Source organism: Mustela lutreola, chromosome 4 (assembly GCF_030435805.1).
Source record: "Mustela lutreola isolate mMusLut2 chromosome 4, mMusLut2.pri, whole genome shotgun sequence".
NCBI lineage: Eukaryota > Metazoa > Chordata > Mammalia > Carnivora > Mustelidae > Mustela > Mustela lutreola.
Window position 1 is genome coordinate 5,483,162 of NC_081293.1, and position 13,384 is coordinate 5,496,545.

General features: G+C 48.7%; 1 protein-coding gene across 5 annotated transcripts in view; it reads left to right on the top strand.

Annotated features, from left to right (window-relative positions):
• Nucleotides 1–13,384, top strand: part of C4H10orf90 (chromosome 4 C10orf90 homolog) — a 203,537-nt gene that overhangs the window by 14,630 nt on the left and 175,523 nt on the right. For 3 of the 5 annotated variants that reach the window (XR_009353214.1, XM_059172855.1, XM_059172858.1), the window contains exon 2: nucleotides 6,025–6,097. The exons of 1 other annotated variant lie outside the window; for it this stretch is intronic. Coding sequence is in view for 3 of the 4 variants with exons in the window: in XM_059172855.1 (XP_059028838.1) it covers nucleotides 6,025–6,097 (73 nt within the window). In the remaining variant the exon portion in view is untranslated. Of the gene's footprint in view, nucleotides 1–5,133; nucleotides 5,370–6,024; nucleotides 6,098–13,384 lie in introns of those variants that run through there. One more of the 5 variants, XM_059172856.1, reaches the window with a different exon arrangement.

Here is a 13,384-nt window from a genome sequence, read left to right on the forward strand (position 1 = left end):
GCTTCTGGCCTCATCAGCTCACATTTTCGAGTAAGGAAAGAATGTTGCAAATGATAGGAAACATAATAGAACATGCTGAAAGGAATATTTAAGGAAGCAGGGGAAATCTACCTCTTTGATATACAAAATAGTTCAGCTCAATTTGACTTTGTGAGTGGGTAATTAACATGCCCATATTACGGCATTATTCCCCCCACCCCTCGCCTGATGTTTGCATAGACATCTCCAGCCAAGTGCCTCGTCATGGCTGTTCTCATTTATCCCTGCAAACAGACAGGGGCTGAAGTCACCCTAGCGGGAAAACGGAGAGTGAACTCTCCGTGGACCACTTCTCATTAGGCAGCTGGGGGAAGCTGCTTTCCAGGAGTCTCACAAGAGGAGGAACGATCAAAATAATGCATCTTCCTTACAGCCTGTTTTGCCTTATTTCCAAACCAGAACCCCACCACACACCACCCTTGACAGCAAAAGTGAAGGAGAAGCAAGGAGAGAGGGAGGCATCTTCCTGCAGATCCTAACAAGGGAACAGTCCCGCCATTTGCAATCAGATAAGGGATATTATCTCCATAATAAAAGGCAATTGAGAATCTAAATGAAAAATCTAAAGCTTTTCATGCTGATTTATTTTAGATTAGAAAAAGTTAAACCAGATGTAAACATGAAGAGATGAAGCATGAAGAGGGAACCATGGCAGAATGATACATCTCAGTTTTGAGTTATGCTAGGTGCAGAGCGGTGTTAACCAGAAAATACACTGTTGATCCCTAAACTGCTCTGACGTTAATTACTGTTGCAGAAGAGAATTCCTAAGATTGAGTACAAACGTGCAGAGCTGGCAAAGATCAATCATGCATCCAGATTAGCAACGGAGAGTATGTTCCAGCCCCCAAAGGCTGCGTTAACCTGGTGGCACTCGATGCTGGAACGTGCCCTGTACGGTGCTGTCTGCCTTCTAGTAAGATCGCCAACACTGGATGCTGAAAAGAAATGGCCCTGGTGTTTTTTGGAGCCCGACAACGTCTGCCATCATCTTAAAGAGAAGACCCAGCCAAAATCCACCCTTGGTCTTTGATCCTTGGGCTATAAACAGATTTGGCATCTCCCCTCTGTTTTCTCTGTAGACCCTGTTTGTGTCCAGCAGAGGCAGAGTGAAGAGGTATTGGAGGCAGGGTGCTGGGTAGTCTAGAAGTTCCCGGCTGTTTCCTCTTTTCTCTTCTTTCCTTTCTCTTCATTTGGTCCCTATTTTACTTGCTCAGTGCTTTACAAAGCCCTGATCACCCCTACACACACACACACACACACATACACACACACGCATGAACTACGCACCCATGCACATGCACACCCACACCCCCACACACGCATGAACTACACACCCATACACACACGCATGAACTACACACCCATGCACATGCACACACACACACATGCACACACATGTGCTAACATGGGCAATGTTGAGAACAGTGTGTTCTAGTTGGAGAGGGTCCTGGCTCTGGCATTTCGTAGCTCTGTGACCTGAAGCAAATTACTGAATGTCTCCATGCTCCAGGGCCCGTATCCATAAAATGCAAAGATACCAACGATCTCCTGGGAACTGGATGAGGGACTAGATATGGAAAACCTGAACCCAGGGATCGGCAAGTTTATTAAATGTCTGTTGTACCAACCCACAATTCTCCACCCAGAACTCTTGGGGCCAAATGTGATTCAACAATGATTTCTTAATTTTATTTCTGCAGGTAACGCTGCACAACATTTCTAGCGGGATTTGAAGTAGCACCCAGTAATTAAGCTCACTGATGTTTTTGCAATAAAATGTATGAATATTCACACTAAGTGGAATAAATTAATATTATAAATAGCCTCAGGTTAGTTCAGGTAAGGTTTGGCTGTCAGATTAGTTTCCTACAAACTCAGAGAAGAAAAACCTCTCAGAGTTCAGAGCTTTATGAATTTTAGAATTGCAGATAAGGGATTATGGATCCATAATGAGGACTCAGCTATCTCGAAGGGCGAATTGGTAAACAACAGAACCAGCAAAAACGATAGCATATTTGCTCATTAGGGCCCAGCTATTATGGCCGGACTTGGGAGGATCAAGGAGGAAAACATGAGAGCTGCCTTGGAAAGTGTGTCGTCTTCTGTAAATGGATGGTTCTAGTATTACTGTATCCATGATGTTCAGCTCTCGCTGGTGCTCAGCTTCCAGCTCCTGATGGAATCCGTAGATCCTTTTGTGGTCAGTGTCGTCCGTGTCCCCGTTGGTGTCAGACAGAGTTTCTGCTGGTAGTGGTGCTGGTAAGTCTGGACCCTGTAAGGATAGCAAGCGGTGAGGTGGTGTGGAAGGAATGCCAGCCCAGGGGCCAGGAGGGCTGGTGCTGGGGGTCAGAGCCCCGTTTTCTTGTCCGTGGGCACTGAGGTCTCTCACACTCTCTGGATCTTTGTTTCTTTATGAAATAAGAAGTCTGCGTGTTCTGCCCACCTCTCAGGGGCTTTGGAGAGTCAAAAGGAGGGAATAGGTATAAAAGAGCTTTGCGAGCTGGAACATCCCTTATGAGTGTGAGGGGTCATGTTTCTTTTAATGTCCTTGACCCTAATCTCAGTGTTGTGTTCTCAAGGAGTGTTCTGATCGCCTCATTTCCAGTCTGGTCTCCTTCCACTTGCTTTACTTTAACTGAACATTAAGCACTCACTGGCCTTGTTCAAAAATCACTAAAACTTCCCCATCACCTAGGAAATAATATCCAAGTTAGCATAGCATTCAAGGCTGCCCGTGACATGTTGTTATGGTCTGTAGCTGTGGAGACCGCGGCTCGGACCGTGAACACTATTATCATGTTAATGGATGCATTAACACGTGTGCTCTGACCTACGGAGCTATTCCCTGGTGTTGGATATTTCAGGAGCCTCTGACGCTTAGCCATTATGAGCCACGCTGCAAAAATGTCTTTGGGGATAGAGCTTTAACTGTGTGTAGGATGGGTAAAAACTCAAGGATTTTAAGCTGGGAGGGACATAACCAGCTTTGCTTTATGGAAACATGGCTGGTGATGAGGTGGAGGCCGGAGGCCGCTGGGCTGAGAATGGCTGAGAATGGGGAGGTTGCGTGGTCTGGGCCTTTAGGACGGGGGGTGGGTGGGGAGAGGGAGCTGGAGACCGAATGGAGAGGCATTTCAGGAAGATGACCAACCGGGGTTGTGGATACAGCCACGGAGCGGGCAATGAGGGGGCCACTGGAGAGCACAGTGAGAAGCGTTTCAGGGACACAGATCACAGCGGCTCCGTCTAGATTGTGGTAAACTGAGGACGGATGGTGGGTGAGGACATGGGATGGAGTCAGTGTGGCCACATCTCCTCCAAGACTTGCTGTGAGTGAGAAGGCGAAGGGAGGAAGGTCGCGTGTGTGAGAGGGAGGTTTGGGTTGGTTTGTTTTGTTTTGTTTTTGTGTTTTCGAGGGGAGAGCGGGGGGAGAGGGAGAGGAGAGAGAGAGAGAGAATCTTAAGCAGACCCACGCCTAGCCGTGAGTCCGACGGGGGGCTCGATCTCACAACCCTGAGATCATGACCTGAGTAAAAGTCAAGAATCAGAGGCTTAACCGACTGAGCTACCCAGGTGCCCCTGGTTTTGTTTTTGAGAAAGGTTTGGACATAGTTAGAAATGTGAGGAGGGCAGAGTTGAAGACCGAGGACAGGATGAGGATCCTTGAGGGGTGTGGCCTCCAAGAAGACAGGAGAGCAGATTCTAAAGGGCGCTGCACAGAATTTATCCCGGAGAAGAGGCTTGCTTTCATTCGTTTGTTTGGTCCTTCCTTCCTTCCTTCTGCCATCCCTTTTTTCCCAGTAAATATTTATTGAGAGTTTACAATATATCTGGCCCATACTAGCAGCTAGGAATACATTGGCAAGCACGGCTAAATAATTTTATTCTAAGAGTGGTTAGTACCTAAGACAGAAGCAGACATCAATTATAGGTTCACATGAATTCATGTAGATTTATAGCCCAAGGTACATGTGCTGAAGGACGGGCGTGCTTCTAAAATCTTAAAAAACAGGAAACTGGTTTTGAGATGGGTGTCTACAGATACTCCCATGATCAGGTCATGTGAGCCAAGATCCAGAAGAGGACCAAGGAAACAACATGCTTTGCAGCTGAAACAGCATGTGCAAAGGCCCTGTAGTCAGGGAGAGAGTTTGTATTCAAGGGGCCAAGGGAAGCTCTTACAGAGTGTGTGTCTAGAGAGAGGTGTCTGGTAATGCCACAGAGATTCCCTAGTGTAGGCCACACAGGGCCCTCTTGTTACTTTGTCCTTGGGGCAAAAACTGTTGCTATTCTATAGGAAGCCAGTACAATGAACAACCAGCAGAAAGCAGAGTCAAAGCCAAGTCTTCCCAGGATGTCACTATTGGATTGAGACCTGTATTGATGACAGATTCCTGAATCCGCCGTCACTGGGAATTCTTGGATTGGTGGTACCCCGCTCCAGTGTACAGGGTCAGCCTATACAAGATGATTTCAGGTTTTGGTGATGCAGAGGGCTGTGGGGCCTGGTCAGCTTGCTATCCGCTGGCAGTTGCTAGGACCCCAGAGAGAGAGGATGACCCTCGTTCCAAACCAGTGATGTTCAGTATTTGTTACTTGTTACTTCACCGTGGGGTTGGGGCTCTCTACTAGGACTGTGTGGTCAATCAGAACTTGCTGGATAAAAATTAATCATGAATTGTCATGTCCCAGGGTAATGAAGTTGCTGAATTTGATAGCATTATTTTTAAAAATGGACATAAATATCTTTCTTAAAAGAGCCAGACAAGGCAACAGCCTAGGAAATGGGAAGCTTAAAATCTTTGCTCAGCCAGAGGGGTCTTCGGCACATCTGTTCCCCCTTCTCCCAAGGTGGGTTCCAGACCCACCTGCTTGATCATGTTTAAAGCAACAGGGAGATGCTGCTTCTGCTGAATTTGGGGTTTAAATCATTTCTCATCTTGGCCTCTAATGTTGCTGCACTTTTACTTCCTTCCTGGAAACTTTTCATGGGTTTCCGGTATTCCCTATGACACGTCCATTATAAGAACTCATAGTTCATGTCGCTCCTAGGCAACCACAGAGCAGAGAAGCCCAGGGAGTGGCAGAGAACCGTGCCTGACTCCCCAGATCTTAGCCCCACTCTGCTCTGGGTCCCACCGCTTTTCTCTGTCCCCAGATCGGCTGCCCATCGGATGCTGGCGATGAGAAGGGCCAGCATGGGAAATGTACAGTGGAAAGCTTAACTCCGCTTGGGACTAAGAAGTTAACTGAGATTCAGAATGGGAGACGGTGCTTGCCGCAGGGGTTGGCCAAGCTACTCCTCGGCGCTAAGGGAGAGTCCTGGGGTGAGCCGCGGCTGGTGGGGGTGGGGCAGACCCAGGCTGGAGCGAGGCGCTCTGGAGTCCGATTGTAGACTGGAAGCCCAAACCAAAGTTCTCGCCCACAGCCAGCTGCTTTCAGAATAAACGTACAAAACAAATCTTTGCCTTTTGGCAGAGAATGTCCGCATCATAATCATACTTGCAGAGAGCAGAACACTTTTGTATATATTAATCTTATTTTCATTGGGCCTTGAAGACTAATTCCTGAAATTTGATTGCTTGTGGTTAATCAATTCATCAATATTTATTGAATGTCCAATTTTAGCTCAACACCCATTCAGCATTATGATGGGAGAGAAAAGAAATATTAGATGTGGTCCTTTGCTCTACTGGCAAAATCCACGGCAAAATCCGCATTAGGTGATTATGGTTTTTCTCCCTCCCCTCCTCCTCCTCGTGCATTTTGAAATCGTCAGAAACCTACCCTTTATTCATTTGCAGAGTTAACACAGGAGAAAATGGAAATAAGTCTTCATTAAAACCCGAGTTCTTTCTTAGGAGATGGGAGAGATTCTAGAGACGTTTCTGGATGCTTTAAAAATAATAATGCACATTATTGAAGATTTTATATCTGGCAAATAAAAATATAAAACTGGGAAGGATTCTGTTTATCTTCCAGATCCACAGTCGGCTCTTCTCGTCCCCCAAAGATCATTCTGCTTGGGAAAGAAATGAAGGTCTTTCAAACGCAGGTAACGAGCTGGGCTTGACCGGGTGGCATTCCCATTCAAGCTTTTATTTGCTGTCTCTCTCTTTTATTTTTATTAATAACGAAATGTGCTTTGGAGCCTCATCTCTCCCCACCCCAAGATGATAGCTCAGTGGCTCTGATAAGATTTGAAGCTGATTTGAATTTCTAAACACCCAGGCTTTTAGGTTGGCCGTCTCTGAAAAAGCAAACAATGCAGAAGAAATATCGGTTGCCTCAGGTAGTGCGTTTGGGACCCAAGATTGCTGCAGACGGTGGGGGTTCGGGCCAACGTGGTGCAGGGTTCCGCCAGGAATGAGTAATGGGACAAATACAGAATATTCTCGCAACAGAGCAGCCACAATTTAAGTGTAGGCATCGTCTCTGCGCCTTCATAAATCATTTGTCGGGAAGCTTCAGTTCACAGCCCCTACATGGTTCCCACACCAGCGAGGTGGTTACAGTTCATAACTTTTATTAAGTTTGTTAATATAAGTGGTGTGGAAACAAGCTTGTTTTTCGCGTGTCCGTGAGAGGAATCAGATGGTAGTTTAGGTCCCATTTTCTGATGACACTGTAAAAAGACTGAGCTTAACAGAGTATTTCAATTCAGGGACTCCAGCAAAAACCAAGTTCTAAAAGCATGTTCTCATAGACCAAATTTTATTTTTCATCCTCATCTTATTAATTTGTAAATGTGGTAGGTGACTTGGTTTCTATGAAAAATATCCATGTGTACATGTGCATGCTCGTGTGTGTGTGTGTGTGTGTGTGTGTGTGATTATACACATGCATAGCTTCTCTCTTCCGTTACCCCTTACTGCCCGCCCATATCAAAGGTATCAGGGACCTGATAACTCTCCGTAATGGACACAGTAAGCCCAAGACAAGGATATGATTTGAAAGAAGCTTTCCTGGAGTTGATCCTTCCTGGAGCCCCAAAGCATGGTTTCTAGCTTATTCTTTAATAGTGTTAAAAATTTTGTTTGGACCCTTTGAAAACCTAGCCCAGAAATTGCTTGTGGTGAGAACATGAGTCCCCTGGCAGGTGTTTCTGGTGGCCTGATGGCAGGCTCGTGAAGCGGGTCTGCCCACCCGCGCCCAACAGTGGGGGTTAGGGACGTTGAGAAGGATGTCGTATTTTCCTCAGAGCACTCAAGGTCGTGGAGAGAACAGTCTGTCCCGGGTGACCTAGGTGTGCACATGTCAGTCTGCTTTTCCTTAGGACGAGCTTAGCTCAAAATGGGCCTAACTGGGCGCTTCTGCGGTGGACGTCCCGCTCACGAGGTATTTAGCCGCTTAATGACTTAGAAACTTCACACGTGCTGGCCCAGGGGCCCCAGGTTAACGTCCGGGCTGCAGGGGAGGTGCCCAACACGCCCGGGCGAGGAGGCGAGGAGGAGATGCAGATGTTCGAGGAGATGCAGATGTTCGAGGAGATGCAGATGTTCGAGGAGATGCAGATGTTCGAGGAGGTGCAGATGTTCGAGGAGGTGCAGATGTTCGAGGAGGTGCAGATGTTCGAGGAGGTGCAGATGTTCGAGGAGATGCAGATGTTCGAGGAGATGCAGATGTTCGAGGAGATGCAGATGTTCGAGGAGGTGCAGATGTTCGAGGAGGTGCAGATGTTCGAGGAGGTGCAGATGTTCGAGGAGGTGCAGATGTTCGAGGAGATGCAGATGTTCGAGGAGATGCAGATGTTCGAGGAGATGCAGATGTTCCGGCTTCTCCCTCCTCCCTCCCTCTCCTCCCCGCTCCCCTTGCCTCGTTTCTTTTTCTTTCTTTCTTTTTACGTCTGTATTTTCCAAGTTTTAATTGTAGAAAGATACTTAAAGGTTGTGATAACTCTCGGGCATTCTCGTATAGGAGACAAGCAGTTGTTAAAGAAAAAAAATCACTCATAACGCTGATTAAAGAGGGTGAAAGAGAGAGATCTTATTCAGGGAGACCACTACGTGGGGTCTTTGAGGAGGGAAGAGAGGCTGGCCCCGCCTTCGAATATAAGGAAAAGTAGGAATTCGCCGCCAAGGAGCAGGATGGGGGTCCATGGATGGAAAAAGTCTACAAGGTAAGGGGGGGGGCTCAGTTGGCTTGACAGGTGCGGGAGGAGGAACTTGATCAGATATCAGTGGTGGGGATTTTTTTTTTTAAACGAAACCAGCAGGATTCTTTCTAAAAGTGGACTAAATAGGCCAAGGACAGAGCCCAAGGGTGAGGCCTCGTCACATCGAGTTCTCGGAGAAGCCTGACGCTGGGTGGATCAAGGCAAGTGTCTGTCAGAGTCAGGCTCCTGCTTCCCCGGCTGGCCGACACTCCGGGGGGCCGTCCAGGCTCTGTGTGTCTGGCTGCAAGGCCATTCCCATCTGTTAAAGAAAAATGACCCTGTTAACTGGTCTCAAAATGACCAGACTTGGGAGCTACTGCAGGACAGAATCAACCCCAGTGGAGAACTGAGCTCAACTCTGAAGGCAGCCGGGGCAGTCCGGGGTCTGCCGCCGGTCATTGTGGGGGACTCGGTGCCTACAACATTACCAGGGAGAGCTCGATCGGTGTCAGGGGTGGGGGAAAGTCCTTTAAACTGGCTCAGCGGGGTTCTCTCTAAATCTGGGCTCAGCAGCATTCTTTGCTAAAACTGGACTTGACAGGCCCCCGGAGGCTCAGAGGGGCCTGGCTCAAGTTAGGTCAAGGAGGTCACGTGGACACATTTCTTTTCTGAAAACTGGCCCAAGCAGCCACCTGTGCCCTCGGGGCTCTCTGTGGTCCAGTTTGGTGGCTCAGGGAAGAGCAGGAGTTTGCTTCGGGCATGAGAGTCCCTGCCTCACCGTCCTGAGAGGGGCCCGGCACAAGGTGAAACCTGGATCGGTCTTCTCTGTGGCCTTGGGGCCCCGAGAGAGCAGAGTTTTAGATCAAATTAGGTGTCACAAGGACTAGAAACACACACAAGAGAAACCACAGTTAGGAAACCAGTGAACGTAGTGGAAGGTGCTCCATCAGGTTGCAGAAAGCCCCAGAACCTAGGGGACTCCGTGGGCTCCGGCAGCGAGAATGTGTGGGCCCTCCCCTGGAGCTACCGGAATAGGGCTCGATGCCTCCTGCCTGCGCCTGCCGCTTGTGTCTGTCAAATCACCTTCTCAGGCTCTGTCCTGATTCAGTCACCTCAGGTCAGGAGCCAAGGTCAAATGTTAGAAACGTGGCTTCTGAGGATCTGATCCTCTGCGTACCTGGCTAGCAGGGCAGTTCTTCCAGAAGGAGCCCACGGGCCAGGCAGATGTCAGCTCCCAGAATCTCAAGTCTGGGAAAGGCCAATGGGTCCTTTTGTCCAAGTTCTTCCTGATGTCGGAAGCCCTCCTACTCTTTCCCATGCAGAAGCGGGGTCGTCTCTGCAGAGGAGGCTGACCCCATACAGCCCCACGGAAGAGGGGCTTACTTTCTGAAGGAGGCTCAGGACCTGCTCCCACTGCTAGAATTTTTAGAAAGCCTTTGAATTGTGTTGAGCTAAAATAAAATAAGTTATTTATTTGTTTTCAATCTGTACTGAGAAGCCAAAGAGGACTCAGTAAATACCGAGTTCCTAGAATGCACGACCTGACCCACGTTCTAGGACGTCTCCTCGGTGTGCCGGTCCAGGCAGGAGGTGATGAGGGTTTTGTCCAGTGCAGGAGCGGGGGTGTTGGATCACTGGCACGCTGGGGAAGTGACAGAACATTTGCAGTAAGGGGAGGTTGAAAGATGTTTCCGGGCAGAGAGTGCTGGCATTCGTGGGGTAGGGAATTCGAGGTCCAGGAGGTTCATAGAGTCGGGGTGGGGTGCTTGTGGGGGGATCCTGAATTTGTGGGGTTTGCATCCTCTCCTCGTGAGAGGCCACCTGCCTTAGATGGCCAGGAAACATTCGGCAATTTCACGTTGTGATCTGAAGACGGGTTAGGGTTGTAGAGCCTGATGCGACCATTATTTCCAGGCAGGGTGTGAGAAGCCCTGAGAACAGCTGGGATTAATACAAAAGAAATTGTGTGAGCGGGGTGGACAGAGGACGAAGCTTCAAAACCTGCGGAGCCCACGTGTGTGGGGTGGCGGCTGGGGGGGTGGCGGCGGGGGACAGGGACGAGCAGCCGAGCAGCGCTGTCCTGGGACACACTGGTGTCAGGGGTTTGTTTTCTAAGGTGAGGTACTCCGTGCACGGCCGACTTTGTCCTCACTTCGCTTTGTCCTCACTTTATCTTTAGAGAAGTCTCTCTACTTGCTCAGGTCTAATTTTGCTCTCTGGTAACCGTGGTTCTGGGCGCCGCATCTCTACCGGCCACTCTAGCACTCAGCGTGTGGGGGGTACGCCCCTGTTGCAGAAGCTTAGGTCAGGGGAGTATCTGGTGCAAACAGGGCTGAAGTGCTCATGCACGAAATAGGAAAGGAACATCGTCTCCGGATTTTCCTGTTTGCTTCCTTCCTTCTCAGTTGCACGCTGCAACTACCCACAGTTTCCGACATTGGAAATTCCAAGAGTGGGAAGGGCAGGGAGCCGAGTTTTTAATGGTAAAATCGTCCCATTGGCAAGACCTTTGGCATCTGGTTGGCCTGTGTGAAACTTCAGATTGCAGTGATTAATAGGATCCAAACACCAAAAGAGAACAAAAATGCAGGAGGGGCGACGGTGTCTGCCCAAACTCACATCTGTTTTCAAAATCGGAGGAAGGTAGGAAGTCGCTTTGAAATTTCCCTTCTGTGTGTTATAAAAAGATTCCTTTCACTGGTTCCCCCATCACTGAGCTACCTGTCTGCAGACAAGGCTGCTTAATCTAAGGACTGAGCAACGGTTGAAGGTCCAGGTGCTTCGTTAAGCCATTGCTGGGGCATCCTTTACGGGAAATGTATGGAAGGGTAATTGATGAAGGTCACCGGGAGATTTTAATTACTAATTCACTTGGCTTAGGAAGGAAGGTGGGACAGCATAAAATTTTCTTCCTCCTGATCAATTAAGCCCGACCTTTATAACTGGCAGTTTTTAAAGGGTGGGTCTTTGATTGATGAGTGGGATGGAGTCATTATATTTCACTTAAAACTCGAGGGTCACTGATTCTCTTCTCCAGCTTTTATAAGAGCAGTGATTTGCTCCCTTCATAACCATACCTTTTCACATTCATTAGCATCGAGTCAAACAGCTCCCGACACAACACATACCCTTGACTATCCCTCAAGGAAGGGTTGGTCTGTTGCCCCTTAAAAACCACCTTGAGAGGTTGTGAGTTGTATTTTGTTTCTCCTTGCAATCTGTAATTGCAGTTTCTCTATGAACAAAGTCTAGCGGGGATACCATATTTATGTTTTACCTGAAAAACCTGGTTTTTATTCAGGCTCTAATTGTTGAGGCAGAAACATGTGTTTTTTTTGTTTTTTGTTTTGTTTTGTTTTGTTTTGTTTTGTTTTAAATGCAGGAGGCGTTTTGATCATGTTGTATCACCATCTGCCTCATTCTTACAGATCCCTCCCGGCCTGTGAGGAGAAGTCATCTAGGGGACAGGGTCTAGGAGTAGCTTTAATCAGGGTAACTTCTCTGCTTAGAAATCACACCAGTTCTCAGAGGGCACAGCATTTGGTGCCACTCCACATCCAACCCTACACTTGCCTATCACTCTCCTTGCCTATGGGGACTCTTCTGAAACCACCTTCTAGATCTTTTGAGTGTGAACATCCTTCCTTTTGTCAGATGCGTTCCCTGATGCAACTGGCCCATCCTTGGTGCTTACGGCTTTGTTTGTCCCAGAATTAGAGTCCTCCCTGCATTGCCTTGTTTCCCTTGTAGATTTGTCTCATCAAGACTGTTGGTTTGGAGGGCAGGGGCCTTGTTTCACTCTATGTTCCCAAGGTCAGGGACCAGCACACACAAGTTCTTCACTGGCTTGCACAGGATTATTTGTCTGAAGGACCCATGTGGAGCCAGTTCTATCTCCAGGGACCTTCCTTGAGTTTCCCAGGAGAGTGTGCAGAGCAGCCTGGGAATTGGATCTTGTGACAGCAGTTGAGAGCCTGTGAAGGGAAGCAACTGCCTTTGGGTTTCTCTAAGACTCTTTCAAGTGCTTTTCCTGTTCTGCTACTCAGCTTCCTTTGTGGAGGGGGATGGAAGCCTCCCTCCACGAGGTGGCTCCTACCTGGGCTGCGTGGTGCCCACTCTGCCCAGGGCCCAGGTGGGACAAGGCAGCATCGCTTCTCTGACCACCCACGAAGAAAGGACATTTATTCCTGTTTTTCTGCGAAAGAGGAAAGGGACACATTGGGGTCTGTTGTGCCGACTTGCGTAGAACATCATTGGGGCAAATAGAGAACAAGTGGCTTTGTCACAGGGGTGTGTCACAGTTCCTTGCTTGCTCCTGATGGAGAACCATTATGCTCCAGCCCCTTCCTGAATTCTGCCTGTGGCTGCTGGGTCTTGGCCCTCCGTTTTGTTGTGATCACCTATACATAGTGCCAGAAGCAACTTTTCCCCCTGACATGAATTTCTGCCTCTGGCCCCATCTTTACCCATCACCTGGTTGTAAGCTAATTTAAAAATAATTGGGGGTGCCTGGGTGGCTCAGTGGGTTAAGCTGCTGCCTTTGACTCAGGTCATGATCTCAGGGTCCTGGGATCGAGTCCCGCATCGGGCTCTCCGCTCTGCGGGGATCCTGCTTGCCTCTCTCTCTCTCTCTCTCTGCCTGCCTCTCTGTCTACTTGTGATCTCTGTCTGTCAAATAAAAACAAATCTTTAAAAAAAATAATTGGTAAAATAATGGGCTAAGCAAAGAGCTCGGCTGAAGATTTGCCAATCTGTGTAGCTCTGTGTCAGAAAGACGTGCACCTGGCCAGAGTTAACTGTCTCCTCTCCAAGGCCTAGAAGCTTAGTCATTGCCTCTTGGGTACCGAGAAGCAAGAGGGGCTCGTCTAGAAGTGTGGGAATCAGCTGCTGGGGGAGACAGGGGGTACCGGTAGGGGTCCGTGAGGGCCGCTGTTTCTTATTCTCAGGAGGACGAGGAGGACCACTCATCATGTCCGTTCACCTTCCCCGAAGCATGTGAGGCCTTCTGCCTTGCCGTGGCTATCAGGGCGGGCCTCTGTGGTTATCAGTATTCTCACCTGAACCAAGGGACTGGGTCTGAGAGACAGGCATCCAGCGTCATGCTTCTGCTGGAAAGGAGCACCTGTCGGTGAAAGGGCATCCAGAAACCCGAGTCCCGTGGCTAAGCAGCAGCCCCACCCTCTCCAGCATGGAGACAAGATTGTATGGAAATCACGGTGCGGGGAACATGCTCTGCTCTAGCAACGG